This window comes from Rhincodon typus, chromosome 20 (genome assembly GCF_021869965.1).
Source record: "Rhincodon typus isolate 14 chromosome 20, sRhiTyp1.1, whole genome shotgun sequence".
In the NCBI taxonomy this organism is placed as follows: Eukaryota; Metazoa; Chordata; class Chondrichthyes; order Orectolobiformes; family Rhincodontidae; genus Rhincodon; species Rhincodon typus.
The window spans coordinates 36,376,281-36,401,383 of NC_063351.1; the positions used below are offsets into that span (position 1 = coordinate 36,376,281).

At 41.2% G+C, this 25,103-nt stretch overlaps 2 protein-coding genes across 4 annotated transcripts in view; one reads left to right on the forward strand and one right to left on the reverse strand.

Moving 5' to 3' along the window:
- slc18a2 (solute carrier family 18 member 2) overlaps nt 1-4,557 on the forward strand; it is a 41,678-nt gene extending 37,121 nt beyond the window's left edge. For 2 of the 3 annotated variants that reach the window (XM_048608883.1, XM_020519272.2), the window contains exons 15-16: nt 625-758; nt 845-1,188. In XM_048608883.1, the coding sequence (XP_048464840.1) occupies nt 625-758; nt 845-961 (251 nt within the window). In that variant the 3' untranslated portion in view covers nt 962-1,188. Of the gene's footprint in view, nt 1-624; nt 759-844 lie in introns of all 3 variants that reach the window. The other variant, XM_048608884.1, reaches the window with a different exon arrangement.
- A 1,153-nt stretch (nt 4,558-5,710) lies between these two features.
- The window catches only part of pdzd8 (PDZ domain containing 8), a 141,639-nt gene continuing 122,246 nt past the window's right edge, over nt 5,711-25,103 (reverse strand). Inside the window, exon 5 of the mRNA XM_048608882.1 lies at nt 5,711-8,751. Within this exon, the coding sequence (XP_048464839.1) occupies nt 6,596-8,751 (2,156 nt within the window). The 3' untranslated portion in view covers nt 5,711-6,595. The remainder of the gene's footprint in view (nt 8,752-25,103) is intronic.

The following is a 25,103-nucleotide window of genomic DNA, read 5'->3' on the forward strand; positions in this document are numbered from 1 at the left end:
CTTTGTGTCTGTGTGCTCTTCTCTCACTGCACCTGATGAAGGGGCTGCAGTCTGAAAACTCGTGATTTCAAATGGACCTGTTGGACTATAACCTGGTGTCATATGACTTCTGACTTTGTCCACCTCCAGTCCAACATGGCACCTCCACATCATGTGGTTTAAAATTCTGATTGAAGATATGGTGTTTCAAACCCTGAGTAGAATTGACATGTCTAAGCTGGTCCATATTATACCTTAACAGGTTAGGTCTGAACAGGTTGAGGAGAATGAGAGTTCAGTGGTTTAGTATGATAATTAATTTTTATATTTATTTTTATTACTTTGTTAGAGGTTCTAATTTCAAAAGAGAGAGCTTTTTCCCTTATGTTATCTCAATACAACTTACAGCCAGTATAACAATTATTACTGCTCTCATGATGACACCATATAATTAACTGACATATACCTTGCTTAGCTCTATCATCACAAAACTTTAAACCAGCCAAAACCTACTTAAACTGGTGAAGAAAATGCTTGGGTTACACTTCCAAGGAACTCGTCAGGTTCCAAATAACTATTTATCTCTAAATGTTTTCTGGATAGCATACTGTTTTTTTTCTTCTCTAATTTATTATGTCCTTTCAGGGCCTTCAACTGGTGGAGCCATTGCTAAAACAATAGGATTCCCTTGGTTAATGATAATTATTGGTATCATTGACATACTATATGCTCCATTGTGTTTTTTCCTTCGAAGCCCTCCTGCCAAGGAAGAAAAGATGGTAAGAAGCTGAAAACAATTTAGCAGTGGTTGCTTTAGATTGCTAAAATCCTGCACATAATAATACTTGAATTTCTCTCATTTTAGGCTATTTTGATGAATCAAAATTGCACTGTTAAAACCAAAATGTACACAACTCAGGACCACTTTCAGAATGCCCCTGTAGTTGACAATAATGAGGAAGAGTCTGAGAGTGATGAATGATTGCTGCCATATCATATTCTTTACAGTATATTTTCATGTACAGTATGCAGTGCTTTGTGGAATGTCCTTTAAAATAGTCCTAAATGTACTAACTTTTTTTTTGTTCATTAAAATATATCAAAGCTGTTACTTTATTTACTCATGTGAGAATTAATTAGGATCATAGGGTATGGGGGTAGGAGACGTAAAGCTGGTTGAGTAAAATTGAATGCCAGCAGCCTTATCACAACAATCGGAATGTTTATTCCATTTTTAATCAATGAATAGTTTTCGAAGCATTTATCAGTTTATTTTATACGCACGTATCTATTAGTGAGAACAAACCCAGGTGTATGCACATATTCAAATATGAACTTTTATTGTTGTATGTTTGCTCAAAAGGTTTTCTTGCCCATATATGAGATTTGTACAGATTAATACATTTCTACAAATCAGATTTGTGGACAATTCATTTCATGTAAAAGTATGGGATATCTCAGCAGATATAGTATACTTGTAATATTTATTTATGAGTAGTCACAGTAAAGTTCACAAGTCAAGCAACTAACTGTCTGAAAAACAGATTAATTCTGTTCTTAATTAATGAAGTTGAACCTTTAATTGACATTTAGACAGATGAGTAACAACATCTCCTCCTTTCCATAAAAGGTATCATACTCTTCACACTGATAAAGTTGCACATAAAGTGACTGAACATTTGGTTGTGACATGAAAAGTTTTTGGAGAGCACTAAAATGTGAAAACCATTAACTATTTTGGAAAGCAATCCTCAACAGTACTTTTTTCCTAAAATCTATACGTTTACATTGTGGCCAATCACTTTTCTGTTCTGTAACTCATGTGCCTTCATTATATAAAATATATTTACATGGATTCGATATGTTGGCACATCTTTACTGATTAATACTCTACACATCTGGTTACAGCAAACTTCACAAAAATGTCCAGCCATACATGCAAGCATCATGATGCACTACAGTTGATAAATATTCAGAAACCATGCCTTAAATCTTCCTCCATGACTTGGTTCTGTCAACATTCTTCATGATTACTTAAAATAGGCTTTCATAATTGGCTCTTATTGTTAAGTGACGAGACATTTTGTGGTACAGACAACATGTCCTGTTCATGCAAATATAATCACTGTTCACAGACAGATTGGACAGTTGGCCGCTTTGTCCGCTAACAGATAGGAAAATATAAATAAAGATGTACAGAGTTTCTCCTGTTGACCAATAAGTGGGTTCCTAATCTGCAATCAGATGTGTGTGTATGTGGATGTGTGTTCCTTCATTTTATGGAGAAATGTCTGTAATAAAAGTACTCTGAATAAAAATGGCATTGGTTTATTAATTTAGCTGTTATTTGGATTTAGGATATATCAAATAAGAGTTTGAAATGACCATTTGAAAATTATTATTATTATGTATTCTTCAACATTTTAATATGTTTAAGTTTTCAAAAGCATTAGCAAATAAACTAAACTGGTAGGAATTGCCTTCCTCATTTAGATTATGGACATGGCTGTTACATACAAACATAGAGACGATAAACTGGAAAAATGCACTTGGTCTCATCACGTTATCCCAATGATTGTGTCATAGATAAAAATAATGGCACTCCAACCATCAGTTGTGATCTAGTAGATGCAAGAGTTGAAAAAAAAGCCTGGATCAGAGAAAAGTTAACTTCTTTGAATTTCCTGTCTGAACCCCAAAAACAAATGCACCAGGAGATTTCAGTAATCGTGAGGTGTATCATCATTTAGTACAGGAAATTATCCAGATCCCTTTTAAATAATTTTTGTCCTTGTCTAGGATGTTACATTGTGGCATTGCTGACCTTGGTTCTGAAATAAATCCAGTTCAGCAAAGCCATTAACTTTTTTTACTTGTATAAAAGCTTCCATTTGAAAAACTTAAAACAAGTACATTAAAATGTTTGCTTGCTGCTAACCCAAATCTTAATTTCCGTATCTTGGTGACTGTAAATACATGGAGTCTTACAGAGCTGTAAAGCCAGTTCGGTGCTTTTTGATCATAAGATGGGTGGAGGTGCTCCATCTGATGCCATTTTCTCTATGAAAGCTAACAGTTACTCTATCCATCTACCAGCTCAAAATATAGAATAGCTAATTGAACGAGATCCCAGAGGACTGTTGCTACCTATCAAAAATATAACATAAGTCACCAAGTTCTAAAACAGAGTAAAGCACAAGTAAGAAAATTTGTTGAGGAAAATATCTGTGCAGCAGCAGGAAGAGTGAGGTGTCATGTTCTTAGCTGAGACACTCAGAAGTTGGTCAACCTTCACGCCACACAGCTTTTAAATATAGCATTAAGCATTCAATACAAGTTTTAATTTATTGTAGTGAATAATGACTTGTAATCAGCCAAAATGATTTGAATGTTTTTAAGGCTAAGATCGGTAGAATTTTTGAACAGTAAAGGAATTAAGGGCTATTGTGAGTGAGCAAGTAAGTGGAGCTGAGTGCACGAAAAGATTAGCCCTGATCTTATTGAATGGAGGAGCAGCCTTGAGGGGCAGATGACCTGCTCCTCCTATTTCTTATGTTCTTAAAATATTTCCTTTGAACCGGGAAGCTGGTGGGGTGAACGTGTTCTAGCTGACCCTCTACCACCATTTTCAACAGCATAAAATCCATCACACGTCTATCTCTCTGCTGTTACGAAGATGTCATTTGAAATCAAACTGTTACATCTGTTTCTCTCTCAAATACAACAAAATCTGCTGAGTTTTCCAGCTTTCTGTTTTTATTTTAGATTTCCATCATCTGTAGTATTTTGCTTTTATGTTATCACAAGACTCCTTATACTTTGTCAGTTTTACTTGAAGGATACTGAAGGATACCGAGTGTAGGACTCGGAAAAGTATTACACTGTTGTGGAGATACTCTTTTAAGGTTGAATTAAGCGGTTGAACAGGCTGGGGACATGACATTTAACCATGGTATACAATATATAGGTGCCCAAATGAAAACCATTCTGTTCCACAGTATAAATATACCTCAATTGGGAAAATATGCAAAAATATTGTTAGATTTCATAGCATCATAATAGTTACAGTAGAGAAGTTTGCCCATCATTTCTGCACTGGGTTCTCCAATAAGCATTACGATTGTCATTTATCATTGTCAATTACTTGCCCTTTTCCCTTGCCTTTGTGCATTGTTTCTGTTCAAATAATCATACAACGCCCTTGAGCGCTTCAATTGACCAGGCCTCTACCACATTTCCAGGCAGTGCACTCCAAGTCCAAAGCATCTGTGTGAAAAAGTTCTTCTTCACATCATATTTGCTCCATTTGCAAATCACTTTAAATCTGCCCTCTCATTCTTGATTCTTTTATGAGCAGGTACAGTTTCTTCCAATCTACCACTCAATTTTGAAAACATGCCAGATCTCCTCTTAGCCTTCTTCTCTCCAAGGAGAATAGTCCATTCTTTCCAAACTATCCTGATAAGTGAAGGTTCTTATCCTTAAAATCAACAGCACACAATATTCCAGTTGAGGTCCAACAAATCTCTTGTACAAACTCAGTATAACCTCCCTGCGCTTGTTCTCCATGCCCCTATTAATAAAACCTAAGACACTGTATGCATTATTAACTGCTCTCTGCAGCTGTCCTGCCACCTTCAGTGATCTATGCACATATTCACCCAGGTCCCTCTGCTCCCAAGCCCCCTATGGAGTGAATCCCTTAATTTGTATTGTTCGCCCATGTTCTACATATTGAAATGTATCACCCTTCACTTGAACTCCATCTGCCATCTGTATGCCTAATCCATCAACTTACCTATGTCCTTTAGGAGTTCTAAACTGTCCTCTTCAGAGTTTACACTACTTCGAAGTTTTTGTACCATTAGCAAACTTGAAATTGCTGCCAAAGCATCAATATCAAGGTTATTAATGCACAACAGGATTTAAGAGATTTATTAGAATGGTATTACTTTAATGAGGGAATTCAATGCGGACAGACTAGAGGAGCTAGGATTGTTCTCTGCAGACTAGAGAAAATTTAAATGTAAACTGGACAAGATTAAAGAGAACCTATTTCTATTCGTGGATGGCACAATAATCAGATTTAAGTAATTGGCAAAAGAACCAGGGCACAGATGAAAGATTTATTTACACAAGCAGTTTATGATTTACAATACACTGCCTGAAATGGTGGAAGCAGAGTCAACAGTAACTTTTAAAGTGAAATTATATAAATACTTGAAAAGGCATGTGTTATGAGGAAAGATCAAGGAAGTGGGACCAATTGAATAGTTCTTTCAAAAGACCCAACACAAGAATGATCAAGTCAAATAGTTTGTCTGTGCAATAAAAATTAATGATTCTATAGATAGTTCAAGTTAGCAATTAAAATTCATGAGCTTTTTTAAAAATTTGTTTACAATAAGCTAACTGGTATGTTCTGTAAACTTGCAATATCAAACAAGTTAACTTGCCCTATTGTACAAGCCCAATCAACAGATAAAATGATTGTGTATGTAATACTCATGAATGGTCAGAAACAGGACTTCCCTCTTACAAACCTTGGCATGGCTGGAAGCATTTCCTTCTGGAGGAACCCAGCTACAAATGTATTAATAGAGATACTGACCCTTAAATTTTCTGGAGTACTTCAGCATTATAGGGCCTTCTAATGTTAATTTGTGTTCAACACATGTACGAAGAAAAGATTATCTATATGTAGAATTAAATAAGGTTACAAAAACAAGAATGTTTCAATATCATATTTATTGGGCAGTGCTAATGTTCTAGACACCCAACTCTCCACTTTGCTGTGGTAGAGGTGGGGAACACTAGGGTTCAATTATCCAAACCGGAAACCTTGCAAATTAATTAGTGTTACTTTCTCTGCTTCAGTAACAACTTTTATTTTTCCTTCATGTGCAAAAATTACAAGTTGGTAAGTCGATTTGAATTGTCACATTCTATCAAAATTTAACTATCTGCAGGTCTGCGTAGTAAACCTTGCTGAATGTTTTACCATGCAATACATACTGTAGTATAATGTCAGTAGACATCTCTTCATAATACACATTACTGTTTCAATAAGGACAAAAATGTCAGTGCATTTTTGCACCCTTGCACAAGCATTTGAGGTTCCAAATAGTCATCCCTTAAATTCCAAATATCTGTAAAGAAACAACATATATACTAGCAAACTCAGCTTTACTAAAATACCTTTAATAGACACAAAAGCTCACCACACAGTTTGCTATGTTGATACACATTTGGCAAAGAAATATCTATGCAAAGAACAAAAAGAGGTGAACTTAAAGAATTACAGGTTTATGACATGATTCAAATTTTAAAACATGGTCCCAAAAGAGACTTCAAATCCATCTTCCCGACATATTGTGGACTCATCTGCAGAGTACCATCACCAAAAGAATTAATTTAAATATATCTCACTAAAAAACTTCTGTAACGGGGAAGAGGAAGTCATAGAACTGGCTGTGTTGTTTGTTGACACTGTAGTCACATTAAAAGTCAAAATCACAAGACAGAAGAACAATTGCATTATTGCACAGAAGCAAGGAGGAAAATCAACAAAATAGTAAATTTGGTTCAGTACAATCATCAGGAAATTGAAATGAAATCATGAAAGGGATTCAGCATCATCAATAATTTGCTCATTTGATACATCAGTAAATGACTGCACATCTGTCTGACTGGCAATGTCAATTTCATCTGCTGTTATAGATAAGATGTCATCCGAAAGCTTTGTGACCTTTCTTGTTTGCTGTTCTGAAGATACACCCTCACTTAATTCTAAATCCTCGTACCCTGCTTTATAATGGATTGTAAGCAGCGTGAGAGCTTGAAGTCGTTCACCTGACTTTGAAAGGGCAGCAGACAGGAGCAACTTCTTTCTCGGATCTGTGCTCTCCTTCTCTTCCTTGATTAAAGCATAATTGTGTTCTAGTTCCTGGTCTATTTCATTTTGTAGCTTGTCCAACATCAATTCGAGTTTTTGGCAGCGTTCATCTGTTGGTAATCCTCGATACAGATCCCGGCCAATCTCTTTAACAGCAATAAATACACTATCATCAAGACCACCTTCTTTCTTAACTGGTAACTTGGTTCCCGTGCTAGCAGCTTGTCTTTTGGAAGGACTGCTGGCACTGTAAGTCTCTGTGTCACTGCTTTCATTGTCTGAGGTGTTTGGAGTGTGTTTTGGAGATGGCTCTACCAAATCGACACCAGGGTCAGCAAGGCGAGCTCTGGGCCCTGGCCTTAGGTTCAGCAAGCGTGAACTAGTATTAATGATATGTCGTGTTAATCCAGTAGACCTGTTAAAGGATGACTTTGATTCCAAGTCAACTCTTCTTTCTGGTGCAACTGAAAAGGGAGGCTCTGTTGCTAGACATTTGTCCTGGCACTTTTTATGGCAAACAAATGCACATATCATGCATTGAGAAGCCGCTTTGGTCCAGACTTTCTTTTTACAGTAATCACACCAAGTTGGGTTCTGAAATTGAGTATCTTGGAAATTATGCCTCTTCTCTGTGCATAACTTACTAAGATCCTCCTTACTGAAAGTAGGAATATCCTCCTGTAAAATATCTTCCTTTTCCTTTTCTACTTGAACACTAGAGTTTTCTGTATCACCTTCTTTTAGATATGTAAAATTTAATGTAATGTCACCATAGCACAGTTTCTCATTGAATCCCTTATGAGTGCTTAGATTTCGTAGTGCAGTCCTACTGACAGCAGCTTTTGGTTCAGGAGCACTTAGCCTGAAAGTTGCCTGATACTCCAGTGAGGCTGTAGAAAGACATTCCATTGCTATCTCTTCAAGTTTTATACTTGCATGGCCTAAACAAATAAGTCCACCCGATTTAAAGGGTTCTTTACACCAGATTGCGACATTGACATACTTATGGTGGCTTTCAACCTCAAAAACACATGTTGCCTTGTTCCACTTTCCAAACCTCTTGCGGTAGATGACCTCTGACGATTCCCAGATTTGGTTATCTTCTGCTCCTTCACGCATATTGCAAGTAGCTTCTGGAACTTTTTCCTTGCAATCTTGTTTATTTATAGCTGACTTGGATAGTGATGGATCTTCATTTTGGTCCCCAATTTTGCCTATACTCTTTTCCACATTTCTCTCTGCACTGTTGGTGGAAGGAATTGGTTTGTCAAGTTTTTCGGTAGCAACATCGCCTGATTCAAGCTGGTATTGGGTTTCACAGGAAGCCAAAGTAAGCTTAATTTGGGGTCTTGGGGGCACAGGAGGTTTATTTGTGGATCCTGATACTGGTTTACTAGGCTGTTGTGCATCAGGGATATCTGGACACTTCGACTGAACAGATTTAACCGCATCTTTTTGCTGTGGTTTCAGGGGAATCTGATAATTGCCCAAATTTAACTTGCGATTCAGAATAGGAGATATGGTTCCCAAAGGTTTTGCAGCAAGTGTAGCTACTGAGCGCTTTGGACTTTGATTACTTGGTGCAAAATCCTCCTTTATTATTGTGGGTGGTGGCTTGATTTCAGGGCATACTAATTCTTCAAATTCAGAATCCAAGTCTTTAGCATCCGTACTGTCTAAAACACCTTCATCATCGAATGTTTGTGGACCAAACTGTGAACCGAAGCCTGTGTCCTCAAGTTGGCCAAAGTTATCTTGGAGAGAATTACATTGTTGATTCTGATGTCCACCAACAGGCCTCTCATAGTAAACCATTACTTTGTCACCAGCTTGCTTTATAAGCTTCAAAACGTGCACAGAGGATGTCACCTTGACTCCTGTTGACAAATCAAAGCAAACCTGGATTAGAAAATTATTTTAAAAAAATACAAACGCTATTTTACATGACAAATGTTTATTGTGACGTGGTTAAAAGATTTACTGAGAACTTAACTTTTCAAGCAAAAAGGAGAAAACACATTGCTATTTAATTATATTTGGAGACAAGACATACAATGAAGACAGACGACAGTCTCCTATTATTTCTAATAAAATTTGAAATCCTTTTAAGCGCTTTCTATGTGTTTCCCAAAGTTAGGGCCTTATCCACTCTGCATAACACACATCTAACTTAAAAGTACAAAGAATATCTTTCTTCATGACTTGTACTTGCTTTAAAACCAAATCACAATGATCAACAAAGTTATGTGGAAATACAAATTTCAATTGTCCTTTCAACTATAAACTCTCAAGTGCTTTTTCTCCTAATTATTAATGACTTCTCCCCAATTCGAGGAGTTTCACATGCTATTTACTTTTAGATATGAATATTTGCTAATAGGATAAAATATTTTGAATTTATGCACTCAGAAATTTGCATCCATAACTTTACTCAAACACTTCTGAGCCAAATATTTCATGAAGGAGGAATAAAATTTACATGTTTTGGATAAAGAACCAGCCAGTGGGGTAAAAAAACCCTGACAGACAATTCTGAGTTTTCTATCAAATAGCTAAGGGACGAGATGATGTGCAAAGATCAGCAATGACAATTTTCATCTGCTGGAACATCCAGAGGATGCAAAAGATATTGTAGAAATGCAAATTATTTACTTTGTTCTTTGTGCAAACATGGTTCTTTTTACTAATTCAGGAACAATTAACAATTACCTAAGCAAGATAAGAACTTGCTTATCAGTTAGACAATGCAGTCTTAAAAAAATGACATGCATGTAGTTTAGCAGTGGACTAATGCTCTCTCGATTGTTTAATACAATTCTCCTGTCTTTAATGAGTTCCAGTCTAGTTTCATTGCAACTAGATTACAATATTCTCAAATTGCTAGATGTACTGGAATGTCAATCACTTGTACTGCAGTATCATCAGAGAAGTGTAACTAATAACCTGAAATCAGTTTCAAACAGTTTAACCATAAGGTTGCATGTTGAATTCTATTTACCTTGTTACAGTGCAGGAAACTGAATAGCTGTCAAATTATATAGATAAAAGTTTTTTTTCTATTCATTTTTTGTGGGATGTAGGCATCGCTGGCTGACCAGCATTTCTTGCCCATCCCTAGTTGCCCTTGAGAAGGTGGTGGTGAGCTGCCTTCCTGAACCGCTGCATTCCTCCTGCTGTGGGTTGACCCACTATGCCATTAGGGAGGGAATTCCAGGTGGGTCTGTATCTTCCTCTCTTATTAATTTTGACTGTGTTTAGATGTTCTGTTGCAAACAAGTTGAAGATTCTGGGTCTGTACTTGAGGGATTTTAAAAGGATGAGGGGAATCTGATTGAAACTTACAGAATACTGAGAGGCCTGGATAGAATGGACAGGGAGAAGATGCTTCCAATAGTAGGAGAGACCCAAGGGCATAGCCTCAGAATGAAAGGACAACCCTTTAGAACTGAGATGAGGAGGATTTTTTTTTCAGCCAGAGGGTGGTGAAACTATGGAACTCACTGTCATAGAAGGCTGTGGAGGCCAAGTCATTAAGTGTATCTAAGACAGAGATAGATAGATAGGTTCTTGATTAGTAAGAGGATCAAAGGTTATGGGAAGAAGCAGGAGCATGGAGTTGAGAAACATTCAGCCATGATCGCATGGCAGAGAAAATCAATGAGCCGACTGGCCTAATTCTGTTCCAATAACTTATGGTCTTATGTTGAAACAAAAGTTTCAGTTAAGGGCTGTAACACTATTCAAGATTCCCATTTGAATTCTTAAAGGATTATAGTCCATCCCACCATTTTTTTGATACATCTATGAAAACTACCAACTTTTTTAGATTTTCGTTTTGTTGTTTCACCATGTACTGCAAAATTTTCTCAATACATTCCTGTATATGTGTTCTATATCATTTTTCTTGTGGGCTTAGCTATAGCACAATGATAAAATGTTCGACAAACATTTTCCAAAACAAATGAGTTGAATGTAACTCCAATTACTGGTGGGAGCTAAAACTGAACAATCAATAAATAAAAATTTCTTTGGGAAATTGCCTATCAAAAGTCTGCAGAAAGATCAAAGCATGTGATGTTATTACAAATGCACACATAAATGTAAGTTTAAAAAAAGAACATACTGGAAGATCCAAATAATAAAAACAAATAGATCAGCAAAACAACTGGTGAGAACACCATCTGAAGCTGAAAGAAGCAAGCCAGTATGATTGCCAATTGATGTGATAATCTGCGAAGAATAGCAACCTCAGGAAATTAATCCTCATCACTTTTATGAGATGTACAGTTGAACTTCAGCAGCATAATTCAATTATATAGTGTATAACAACCCGTCATTATCAAACAATGGACATTCTGGCTAAAGCCATGTAGTGCTATATGACTCCCACTAACAATTCATTGTACTATATCACGTACATTTGAGACTTCTATTCATATGTCCTCTTAAAAGAACGAAGCAACTTTCATTAAAGGTTTTAACCAAAATAATGAATTTATGGCATGGAGTTTGCCTTACACGTTAATCACTAATGCATTGTATATCTGTGAGATATAATCTCCACATGCTGAATGAACGCACAACAGAAAAATTGCACAATAACTTTACCTAGACTCTTGGTATTAATTTAGAATGCATAATTTATTAAAGTCTGATTAGACGAAGTGAAATCATTTTATCCATCCTGTCAATTTTCATGCAATTTAATCACTGATAATGATAAAAGATTTGGACAATACATATGATATTAGAAATACCTTGGGTTTCTTCTAAACAACTAAAGATTTTTCCCCGCTTTCTAATTATTCTGTACATGTTGCAATTAATGTTACCTTTAAAATACATAATTTATACATTTCGATTTCAACGATTTCTTGAAATTCACCATACTATAGCAAGGGCACTACACTGGCATTTAACAAGGACTTGTTACATTACTGTGTATATGGAACAGTCATTGATTTGAAGGTAGGAGAGTGTAAGTAGAGATAGAGTTACTTTGCTGGTTGGATGGATAGGGCAAGTGGTAATCCCCAGCGTTTTGAGTGGCTGGGCTTGGGGTGGAGGGTGGGGTGGTGGTGGGGTGGTGGTGGTCGACTTTTGTGTATTTAAATAACGTGGATGAAGGAATGGCTAGTTGCAGATCCAAGTTTGCAAATGACAAAAAATTCAGAAGCACAAGTGGATGAAGTTAGATGTCATAATCTACGGTAGATATAATTCAATACAGGGAAGCATGAGATCGTTCAGCTTGGATCTGAGAATGCAAACAGGAATATACTATGAATGGTGAAAGACTTTTTTGTTCTATTCATTTTATGGGATGTGGACATCGCTGGCCGACCAGCATTTCTTGCCCATCCCTAGTTGCCCTTGAGAAGGTGGTGGTGAGCTGCCTTCTTGAACCACTGCATTCCTCCTGCTGTGGGTTGACCCACAATGCTATTAGGGAGGGAATTCCAGGATTTTGATCCAGCAACAGTGAAGGAACGGCGATATATTTCCAAGTCAGGATGGTGAGTGACTTGGAGGGGAACTTGGAGATGGTGGTGTACCCATATATCTGCTTCCCTTGTCCTTCAAGATGGAAGTTGTCGTGGGTTTGGAAAGTGCTGTCTGAGGATCTTTGGTGAACTTCTGCAGTGCATCTTGTAGATAGTACACACTGCTGCTACTGAGCATCGGTGGTGGAGGGAGTAAATGCTTGTGGATATAGTGCCAATCACGCAGGTTGCTTTGTCCTGGATACACTCAAGCTTCTTGAGTGTTGTTGGGGCTGCACTCATCCAGGCAAGTGGGGAGTATTCCATCACACTCCTGACTTGTGCCTTGTAGATGGTGAACAGGCTTTGAGGAGTCAAGAGGTGAGTTACTCGCCACAGTATTCCCAGCTTCTGGCCTGCCCTTGTAGCCACTGTGTTAATGTGGTGAATCCAGTAGAGTTTCTGGTCAATGGTAACCCCCAAGATGTTGGTAGTGGGGGATTCAGTGATGGTAACACCATTGAATGTCAAGGGGTGGTGGTTAGATTGTCTCTTATTGGTGATGGCCTTGCTTTCTGCGGCGGGTGTGTGGAGAGAATGCAAGCCAGGGTGCAGACGGGAACGTAAGGCTTTTCCCTATGAAAACTTACCTCGTGCAGCAGCGGCCTTCTTGCTTTCAGCGATGGGTGTGTGGAGAGAACGCGAGTCAGGAAGGACCTAATATATTCGGGCATTGGCTAAACCCGAAACACTACACGTAGTGTCTCCCACCCATCCTCCTCCTTTGACCAAAAAAAAGACTATGTGGCGGGTTGGTAAGGTAAGGCTTTTTTTTATTCTCCTGGAAATCTCGAGTAGAGGGAATGGAAGCTAGGACAGTTGCATGCTCCTCTTGCAGGATGTGGGAGGTAAGGGTCACTGCTGGTGTCCCCTCTGACTTCACCTGCGAGAAGTGCACCCAATCCAGCTCCTCACAAACCGCGTTAGGGAGCTGGAGCTGGATGAACTCCGGATCATTCGGGAGGCTGAGGGGGTGATAGACAGGAGTTATAAGGAGGGGGTCACACCCAAGTACAGGAAAAAGGTAGCTGGGTGACTGTCAGGAGAGGGAAAGGGAACAGGCAGACAGTGCAGGGATCCCCTGTGGCCGTTCCCCTCAATAATAAGTGTACCATTTTGGATACTGTTGGGTGTTGGTGGGGTGTTGGTGGGGGGTGGGGGTGGGGGGGGGGGGGGGGGGGGGGGGGGGGGGGGGGGGGGGTGGTGGGGGAGAGACCTACCAGGGGAAGGCCATAGTGGACAGGTCTCTGGCACTGAACTTGGCCCTGTGGCACAGAAGGGAAGGGGGTAGAATAGGAGAGCAATTGTAGTGGGGGATTCAATAGTAAGAGGCACAGACAGGCGGTTCTGCGAAGACAAGCGGATGGTATATTGCCTACCGGGTGCCAGGGTCCGTGACGTCTTGGATCGTGTCTTCAAGATCCTTAAGGGGGAGGGTGAGCAACCACCAGTCATGGTACACATCGGTACCAATGACATAGGTAGAAAAAAGACAGAATGTGAAAAACAAGTACAGGGAGTTAGTTTGGAAGCTGCAGTCCAGGCCAAACAGGGTAGTTATCTCTGGATTACTACCAGTGCCACGTGATAACGAGGTAAGAAATAGGGAGAGAGTGCAGCTAAACACGTGGCTACAGGGCTGGTGTAGGAGGGAGGGCTTCCATTATGTGGATAATTGGAGCACATTCCGGGGAAGGTGGGACCTGTACAGTAAAGACAGGTTGCACCTGAATCGGAAGGGCACAAATATCCTGGGAGGGAGGTTTGCTCGAGCTATACAGGATGGTTTAACCTAGATTGTCAGGTGGTGGGGAACAGGATTTGTAATTCAGAGGATGAGGTATTCAGCCTTCCAACAGACACAACAGGGAGTGAGGTGGTTAATAAAGAAACGTGGTCGATGGAGCGTAATTGTGGACACAGGGATGGTTTGAGGTGTGTATACTTCAATGCTAGAAGTATCAGAAATAAGGTGGATGAACTTAGAGTATGGGTCAGTACTTGGAACTACGATGTTGTGGCCATTACAGAAACTTGGGTAACTCAGGGACAGGAATGGTTGTTGGATGTTCCGGGATTTAGATGCTTTAAAAGAAATAGGGAGGGTGGTAAAAGAGGCGGGGGAGTGGCATTGTTAGTCAGGGCTAGTATAGCAGCTACTGAAAGGCATTTCGAGAATGATATAACTTCAGAGTCAGTTTGGGTTGAGATCAGGAACAAGAAGGAAGCAGTCACTTTGTTGGGGTTTTTTTTACAGACCCCCTAATAGTTGCTGTGGAGAAGTGGAGGAGGGGATTGGGAGGCAGATACTGGAAAGGTGCAGAAGTCACAGGGTTGTAGTCATGGGTGACTTCAACTTTCCAAATATTGATTGGAAACTTTTTAGTTGTAATAGTTTAGATGGAGCGGATTTTGTCCAGTGCGTTCAGGAAGGATTCCTGACACAGTATGTAGATAGACCAACACAAGGAGAGGCCACTTTGGATTTGGTGTTTGGCAATGAACTGGGCCAAGTGTTAAACCTGTTGGTAGGACAGCATTTTGGCGATAGCGATCATAACTGTTACTTTTACAATAGTCATGGAAAAGGATAGGTACATACAGCAGGGTAAGGTTTATAATTGGGGGAAGGGTCATTATAATTCTGTTAGGCAAGAACTGGGTAACATAAAATGGGAACAGACGCTGTCAAGAGAGGTTGAACGACTGGTTAACAGGAAGAAGGATGCTTATATAAGGTTTAGGAAACAAGAATCGGAAAAGGCTCTAGAGGGGTACAAGTTAGCCAGGAAGGAGCTGAAGAAAGGGCTTAGGAGAGCTATAAGGGGGCATGAGAAAACCTTGGCAGATAGGATCAAGGAAAACTCCAAGGCTTTTTACATGTACATGAGGAATAAGAGAATGACCAGGGAAAGGGTAGGGCCGATCAAGGTTTGTAAAGGGAATTTGTGCACGGAGCCTAAAGAGATAGGAGAGGTCCTTAATGAATACTTTTCTTCGGTATTCACAACTGAGAGGGACCTAGTTGTAGAGGAGGACATTGTGAAACAGGCTGGTAGGCTAGAGGAGGTCAATGTTAGGAAGGAAGATGTACTAGGAATTCTGAGGAAGTTGAAGATAGATAAGTCCCCTGGGCCTGATGGGATTTATCCAAGGATTCTATGGGAAGCAAGGGAAGAGATCGCAGGGCCTTTGGCGATGATTTTTTCGTCCTCACTGTCCACGGGTATAGTGCCGGAAGATTGGAGAGAGGCAAACGTCATTCCCTTGTTCAAAAACAGGAATAGGATAACCCTGGAAATTACAGGCCAGTTAGTCTTACTTCAGTGGTGGGCAAATTATTGGAAAGGGCTCTAGAGATAGGATTTATGATCACTTGGATAGGCACAGTTTGATTTGTGATAGTCAGCATGGATTTGTGAGGGGTTGATCATGCCTCACAAACCTTACTGAATTCTTTGAAGAGGTGACCAAACACGTGGATGAAGGTAGAGCAGTGGATGTGGTATACATGGATTTAAGTAAGGCGTTTGATAAGGTTCCCCATGATAGGCTCATGCAGAAGGTAAGGAGGCATGGGATAGGGGGAAATGTGGCAGATTGGATTCAGAATTGGCTGACCCTTAGAAGACGAAGGGTGGTAGTGGACGGATAATATTCTACATGGTGCTCAGTTACGAGTGGTGTACCACAGGGATCTATTCTGGGTCCTCTTCTATTTGTGATTTTTGTAAATGATTTGGATGTAGGAGTGGTAGGGTGGATTAGTAAGTTCATGAATGATATGAAGGTGGGTCGAGTTGTGGATAGTGCTGTTCTAGGTTACAAAGGGACATTGATGGCGTGCAGAGCTGGGCTGAGAAGTGGCAGGTGGAGTTTAACCCTGAAAAGTGTGAGGTGATTCATTTTGGAAGGACAAACTTGAAAGCAGAATACAGGGTTAACGGAAACATTTTCAGTGTGGAGGAGCAGAGGGATCTTGGGGTTCATGTCCACAGTTCCCTGAAAGCTGCCACCCAGGTGGATAGAGTCGTTAAGAAGGTGTATGGTGTGTTAGCTTTCATTAATAGAGGGATTGAGTTCAAGAGCCGTGAAGTTATGCTCCAGCTATACAAAAGCCTGGTTCGGCCACATCTGGAGTATTGTGTCCAGTTCTGGTCGCCTTGTTAAAGGAAAGATGTGGAAGCATTGGAAAAGGTGCAGAGGAGATTTACCAGGATGTTGCCTGGAATGAAGGGAAGGTCTTACGAGGAAAGGTTGAGAGAGCTAGGGCTTTTCTCTTTAGAACGAAGGGTGAGAGGTGACTTGATAGAGGGGTACAAAATGATCAGAGGTATAGAGTGGACAGCAAGAGACTTTTTCCTAGGATGGAGGTTGCAATTACGAGGGGGCATAGTTTTAAAGTGAGTAGAGGTAGATATAGGGGAGACATCAGAGGTAGGTTCTTTACTCAGAGAGCGGTAGGGGCGTAGAATGCATTGCCGGAGAGGGTAGTGGAGTCGGCCTCATTAGGGGCATTTAAGCGGCTATTAGATAGGCATATGGATGATAGTATAAGGTGGGGAAGGAGGTTAGATAGACCTTAGGATTAGGGTAAAAGTTCGGCACAACATTGTGGCTCCTTGATGCCACACTTGGTCGAATGAAGCTTTGATGTCAAGTGCTGTCACTCTCCCCTCACCTCTGGAATTCAGCTTTTTTGTCCATGTTTGAACCAAGGCTGTAATGAGACCAGGAGCTGAGTGGCCCTGGCAGAGCCCAAACTGGGTGTCAATCAGCAGTTTACTTCTGAGCAGGTGCTGCTTGTTAGCACTGTTGATGACACTTTCCATCACTTTATTGATGATTGAGAGGAGACTGATAGGGCGGTAATTGGCCGGGTTGGATTTGTCTTGCTTTTTATGTACAGGACATACTTGGGCAATTTTCCACATTGTAGATGCCAGTGTTGTAACTGTACTAGAACAGCTTGGCTAAGGGAGCGGCAAGTTCTGGAGCACAAGTCTTCAGTACTATTGCCGGAATGTCGTCAGGGCTGGTAGCCTTTGCAGTATCCAGTGTCTCCAACCATTTCTTGATATCCCGTGGAGTGAATCAAATTGGCTGAAGACTGGTATCTGTAATGCTGGGAACCTCTGGAGGAGGCCGAGATGGATCATCCACTTGGCACTTCTTGCTGAAGATTGCTGCAAATGCTTCAGCCTTATCTTTTGCACTGATGTGCTGGGCTCTTCCATCATTGAGGATGGGGATATTTGTGGATCCTCCTCCTCCAGTGAGGAACTATGCAGCAGCAAAGGGCTTTAGATGTTCAGGTACACAAACCACTAAACACTAGCACTAACACAGTGTGGAAAAGGTTCCATGAAATGTTGGCCTGGAATTCAAAGTAAGGAAAAAGAGATGCTTCAATTATTTAAAGCCTTTGAATGTCCATTTGTGGTTCTACTCTTATGGTAGGACAGCAAGTCTCTGGGAAAATTAGCCTTGGAAGGGTGCAGTGAAGATTCACCAAAATATCACAGCTTGAACAATTAAATTATGAGGAGTTTATAAACTTGTTTTGCATTCCCTTAAGTTTAGAAGGCCAAGGGTGTCAAAATAACTAGTAGTCAGTGGCCCTACATACCAAGGGCTAAAGCAGTTGAACAAAGCAGCTCAACACCACTTTATCTAGGATATTTAAGTATGGGCAATAAATACTCTTACTAACACTACCACCCCATGAAAAAAATTAAAACAAAACCTGTTTGATCAATTAATTAACTGGGTAGATAGAAAGGAAAAACAGGTGGGATGGTGTGTGGAAGAGGCTATAAAACTGAATAGTGGTTAGCACTGCTGCCTCACAGCGCCAGAGACCTGGGTTCGATTCCGGCCTTGGGTGACTGTCTGCGTGGAGTTTGCACATTCTCTCTGTGTCTGCGTGGGTTTCCTCCGGGTGCTCCGGTTTCCTCCCACAGTCCAAAGATGTGCAGGATAGGTGGATTGACTATGCTAAATTGCCCATAGTGCCCAGGGATGTTTAGGTTAGTTGGGTGAGATGTGGGAAATGCTGGGGTAAGGGAATGGGTCTGGGTGGGATGCTCTTCGGAGGGGCCATGTGGATTTGTTGGGCCAAATGGCCTGTTTCCACACTGTTGGGATTCTATGATTCTATAAAAAGAAGGTGTCTTGGTTTCTGCCTCACTAACTGGCTTGGATCTGAATTGATATTGAGAGCACAGTATGGTTACTTAAAGGTGAACATTGGAAACGAACAGTTCTTTCCAGACAGAAAAATGTAATTGGAGTTATTTTGTAGATGATAAGTGGAAACAAGTGCAAAGCATCAGGGTATTAATTCCCACTGATGCTTTGTGAAACTGAAGCTCACAATCAATGAGAAAATGTAATGGATATGTCAACACAGGTTATATCTTTACCAAGACAAAAGCAAGGTATTGCCTTGGCACTGCTGCTTCCTAATAGAAGCAAGATGAGGGCCAGAGGCTCAGAGCTTATATGGTCAACAACTGGATGCTGAGGAAGGTGTAGAAATTCTGTAAAATCTGTGGACAAAATATATAAGAAAGATGACTTATTAAATGCACGTGAAGCATAGTCAGACTTAGGTGAATTTAAAGAGCTGATGCAAATTCTAGAGATTTAAAAAAAAAATGTACTCATGGGATTTGGGTGATGTTGACTGGCCAGCATTTATTGCCCATCCCTATTTGCCCTTGAAATGATGGTGGTAAACTGCTTTCTTGAACTGCTGCAATTCATTTGTTGTAGGCATTTCCATGATTTAATTCCAGCAATGCTGAAGATTAATATATTTCCAAGTCAGGATGCCAAGTGGCTTGATGGGGAATCTGCGGTTGTGATGTTCCCATGGACTTGATGCCTTTGTCTTTCTAGAAAGTAGTGGTCATGAGTTTCAAAAGGTGCTGTCTAAGGAGTCTTGGTGAGTGCATAACAATGAATTTAACAGACTATATGGAAGACCACAAATATTCTATTTGGAAATTCCCATTTCAGTGCTGGTCTTCAAATTGCTGGGTTTAGCTGAGATGTTAAACACGGTCAGAGTTAAATTTTCAGAAAGCAGCACACTTTTGGAAGAGATGTCAGAGCCTCATGAAGTCCTGTGAAAACATTCATTCCTTTCCTGGCTGACATGGAACATTCAACAGCAATATAAAGAATGGAGGATTTAACAATAGCAGCAATGTGAGGCTAGCCCATGATAGGCTGGAAATGTCAAGATGAAAGGAGAATCATAATGAAAAGGAGTGAGGATAGAGGTACCTCTAGCAAATGCAAACGATTAGAATTAGCAAACCACAACAGAAGAATGTACTCCAAGCAAGTCTGGAATATGAACAACATGTATGTAGATACAACTTAAGACACCAATACGCAAGAATTGTCCCACATCGAATAAGACGGTTGTCAAAATTACCCATGACACAGAATGTTCATAATGTTGGAAGATGATGATGATGATGATGATGATGATGATGATGATGATGATGATGATACTGTTCAGCCAAAGAAAACTGTACTAGTGGCAAGAAGGTTCAGTCTAGTAATGAAAGCTGTGGTTTTGGATTCATTTCCAAAAATGGTAGTTTGGTTGAAATGTTACTCTAGATTCTTTAAATAATAGAAACCAAAGTTAGTTTAAGAAATTTACGAGTTGTACCAACTTCAGGTTTAGAGATTACAGCATGCTGAAATCACTGAAGACTGTGATTCCTGTAAAATAGTTGGGATAAGCCACTTTACTGGCATAGATGTAGTGTCAAATGAAATCTCCTTCTTGTTGAGCAGGCTATGGAAAGGCTCAAATGAAACTAGACATGAAACACAATTGGCATTTGCTTTAGATTTATAATTTACATAATACGGACATTACTGCATTCATTCAATACAGCACAGCTTCTTAAAACAAAAAATGAAGATGTTATTGGCATTAGGAGATAGGAGTTTATAGGGAAAAAATGTTAACTATCTTGAAACTATTTTGGCACTGTGCCCAATCATTTTCTATTGGTTAATAATCCTAATAAAGAATACAGGAATAAGGGATGAGAAATGCACTAAACTTGTAAAAAAGTCGGAAATAAATGTGATATATGTTAAAAAACAAAGACACTTTCATGGCTCATATTGAGCCTCCCACTAGCAAGAGATTTTGACAAAGTTTCAGTATTGGACTTGAAAGTATAGGTTAAGGAATAAAAAAACTCATCTTGCATTTTGTAGATGTGGCATTGAGATTTAGTGAGTCTATAATAATAAATCATAAAGAGAAGAGTAATAATGGACAAGATAATGCAGAAATGAATAGGCGCTAGACAGGGAGTATCAGCTAAATTTGTAAGTAACAATGGGAGAGACAGACAGAGAATCAGGAGGCAAGATACGTGGATTGGAAACAATAGGAAAAGATGGTAAATGGAATTCTGATCATAGGCGGGGATACCTTAAAGTAGTTGTCCATAATGAGATAGAAGGGTGAATAGAGCTCGTAGTTTGACAAGAACAAGGACTACAGAGGAGGCTGGGCATACCACAAGTAGAATCCCTTATCACTGAAACATTTCAGTAAGTACAATCAAATTAGAGGTTATTTTGATATAGGATACCAAAGAGTTAGAGAGTGGAAATAATTTGCTGTATACTAACTTAGGGGACAGCCAGCCTCATCAAACAGATGGAAAAAATTGAAAAAAAAGTGTTCCCTGATAGAATACAGAAGGCCAGACTATTGGCTTGAAATTGAAGGGAAAATGTGGTAATTAAGACTTTAGATTCTCCTATTGCAGAAGAAAAAATCTTGAAGGTCATTTCAGTTCTTTTAGTAGTACACTTCTGGGAATTAAATCCATCAATATAAAAGCTGCAGTTTTACAAGGTGAACATTTCAAAGGGAAGCATTTAGAAACCCTGTAAAGAAGCAGGTGATTTTATTTTCTGAGATAGTAGGAACTGCAGATGCTGGAGAATCTGAGATAACAAGGTGTAGAGCTGGATGAACACAGCAGGCCAAGCAGCATCAGAGGAGCAGGAAGGCTGACGTTTCGGGCCTAGACCCTTCTTCAGAAATGGGGGAGGGGAAGGGGGTTCTGAAATAAATAGGGAGAGAGGGGGAGGCAGATAGAAGATGGATAGAGGAGAAGATAGGTGGAGAGGAGACAGACAGGTCAAAGAGGCGGGGATGGAGACAGTGAAGGTGAGTGTAGGTGGGAAGGTAGGGAGGAGATAGGTCAGTCTAGGGAGGACGGACAGGTCAAGGGGGCGGGATGAGGTTAGTAGGTCGGAGATGGGGGTGGGGCTTGAGGTGGGAGGAGGGGATAGGTGGGAGGAAGGACAGGTTAGGGAGGCGGGGACGAGCTGGGCTGGTTTTGGGATGCGGTAGGGGGAGGGGAGATTTTGAAGCTTGTGAAATCCACATTGATACCATTGGGCTGCAGGGTTCCCAAGGGGAATGTCAGTTGCTGTTCCTGCAACCTTCCGGTAGCATCGTTGTGGCACTGCAGGAGGCCCAGGATGGACATGTCGTCTGAGGAATGGGAGGGGGAGTTGAAATTGAAATGGCTCGTGACTGGGAGGTGCAGTGTTCTGCAAAGCGTAGGTGTTCTGCAAAGCGGTCCCCAAGCCTCCGCTTGGTTTCCCTGATGTAGAGGAGGCCACAACGGGAACAGCGGATGCAGTATACCACATTAGCAGATGTGCAGGTGAACATGTGCAAGTGGAAAGTCTTCTTGGGGCCTGGGATGGGGGTGAGGGGGGAGGTGTAGGGGCAGGTGTAGCACTTCCTGCAGTTGCAGGGAAAAGTGCTGGGTGTGGTGGGGCTAGAGGGGAGTGTGGAGCGGACAAGGGAGTCATGGAAAGAGTGGTCCCTCCGGAAAGCAGATAAGGGTGGGGAGGGAAAAATGTCTTTGGTGGTGGGGTCGGATTGCAGATGGCGGAAGTGTCGGAGGATAATGTGTTGGATCCGGAGGTTGGTGGGGTGGTACGTGAGGACAAGGGGGATTCTGTTTTGGTTGTTATTGCGGGGAGCGGGTGTGAGGGATGAGTTGCGAGAAATGTGGGAGACACGGTCGAGGGTGTTCTCGACCACTGAAGGGGGGGGAAGTAGCGGTCCTTGAAAAACGAGGACATCTGAGACGTACGGGAGTGGAATGCCTCATCCTGGGAGCAGATGCGGCGGAGGCGAAGGAATTGGAATAGGGGATGGCATTTTTGCAGGAAGGTGGGTGGGAGGAGGTGTATTCTAGGTAGCTGTGGGAGTCGGTGGGCTTGAAATGGATATCGGTTTCTAGGTGGTTGCCAGAGATGGAGACAGAGAGGTCCAGGAAGAAGAGAGAGGTATTAGAGATGGTCCAGGTGAACTTAAGGTTGGGGTGGAAGGTGTTGGTGAAGTGGATGAACTGTTCAAGCTCCTCGTGGGAGCACGAGGTGGCGCCGATACAGTCATCAATGTAACGGAGGAAGAGGTGGGGTTTAGGGCCAGTGTAGCTACGGAAGAGGGATTGTTCCACGTAACCTACAAAGAGGCAGGCATAGCTTTGGCCCATGTGGGTACCCATGGCCACCCACTTTGTCTGTAGGAAGTGGGAGGAATTGAAAGAGAAGTTGTTGAGGGTGAGGACAAGTTCGGCTAAGCGCATGAGGGTGTCAGTGGAGGGGGACTGGTCGGGCCTGCTGGACAGGAAGAAGCAGAGGGCCTTTAGGCCATCTGTATGGGGAATGCAGGTGTATAGGGACTGGACGTCCATGGTAAAGATGAGGTGTTGGGGACCGGGGAATTGGAAGTTCTGGAGGAGGTGGAGGGCGTGGGTGGTGTCACAGACATAGGTAGGGAGTTCCTGGACCAAGGGGGAGAAAATGGAGTCGAGATAAGTGGAGATAAGTTCGGTGGGGCAGGAGCAGGCGGAGACAATGGGTCGACCAGGGCAGTCAGGTTTGTGGATTTTGGGAAGGAGACGGAAGTGGGCCGTGCGGGGTTGGGGAACGATGAGATTGGAGGCTGTGGGTGGGAGGTCACCTGAGGTGATGAGGTTGTGGATGGTTTGGGAGATGATGGTTTGGTGGTCGGGGGTGGGGTCATGATCAAGGGGGCGGTAGGAGGAAGTGTCGGAGGGTTGGTGTCTGGCCTCGGCGATGTAGAGGTCAGTGCGCCATACTACAACTGCGCCTCCCTTGTCTGCGGGTTTAATGGTGAGGTTGGAATTGGAGCGGAGGGAGCGGAGGGCTGCACGTTCTGCGGAGGAGAGGTTGGAGTGGGTGAGAGGGGTGGAGACGTTGAGGCGATTGATGTCACGACGGCAGTTGGAGATGAAGAGGTCGAGGGAGGGTAGGAGGCCTTGGGGTGGTGTCCAGGTGGAGGGGGTGTGTTGGAGGCGGGAGAAGGGGTCAGTAGAGGGAGGGTTAGGCTCACGGTTGAAGTAGTAAGCGCGGAGGCGGTGGAAAAACTGCTCAATGTGATTTTATTTTCTATTCATTTTTGGGATGTAGGTGTTGCTGGCTGGCCAGCATTTCTTGCCCATCCCTAGTTGCCCTCGAGAAGGTGGTGGTGAGCTGCCTTCTTGAACCACTGCAGTCCACCTGCTGTGGGTTGACCCACAATGCTATTAGTGCAGGAATTCCCTAATTGGAAGGGAAGCTATGGAAACAAATCTGTTTACATGTTGAATGATACAGCGAGGGTAGGATATTTCTCAGTTAAGTCCATCTTGCTGAAAGTAGGTTGTACTCAAGTTAAAGCAGATCTATCAATATTCTACCAGTATCAAAATGAGAAACTGGTAACCTCTTTATAATACATGTCAACGATTCTCTGTGCAGATGTTCTACAAAATACGAAGAGAATTTCAGATTGGATATGTCAGATTTTGAGACCCTTGATATATATAAAGGCTTAGATGTTAAGCAGAATAAGTCCAGAGTCACTTTGGATTGACAGTCTTTCTTAGACTGTGTTAATTGCATTCCTAACAAATTAGTCTCAAAAAAGATAACTTTTGTATTAAAAGGAAGAAACAGATCAGTTTAGAAGATTGATTGGACAGTTAAACTGATTGCTCGCAGTCTGGATCTACGCTAGTTACATTGTATTGGAACCGAGGGCTATGATAAAACATGATAATGTTGAGGAAGTTGAGAGCAAATAAAACATTAAAGAAATTAAATTCAGAACAGATGTCCACTCAAATTTCCAGCCTTGGGTGCTCCAGAAGATATGAAGTTGGTCATTTTTAGCAATGCTACACATGCTAATCTTCCAGATGGCTATTCTGTTTCAACGGGGTTAATCATATTGTTGGTGGAAAATTATAAATGTTGTCTGTTGGCCTGGGAAACCAAGAACACAAATAGGGTAATTACAAGTACTTTAACTGCTGGAACACTAGTGGTAGTAAGAAGCTACAGATTCAGAGATGTATAATTCCAATATCCGAAAGGAAACCCTATTTAAGGACAATCTGACAAAAGTTTGCCCATAGAATGTTATGTAGATAACTGTTCTTTTTGTGACAATGTATGTTTGACAGAAGGTGTCATTGAGAAAAGTTTGTGGATTGACCATGCTGGCATAGTGGCGAGGCTACTTTTGGAGTACCATATACAGCTTTGCTATAGGAAGGATATTATTAAATTGGAAAGGGTACAGAAAAGATTTACAAGGATGT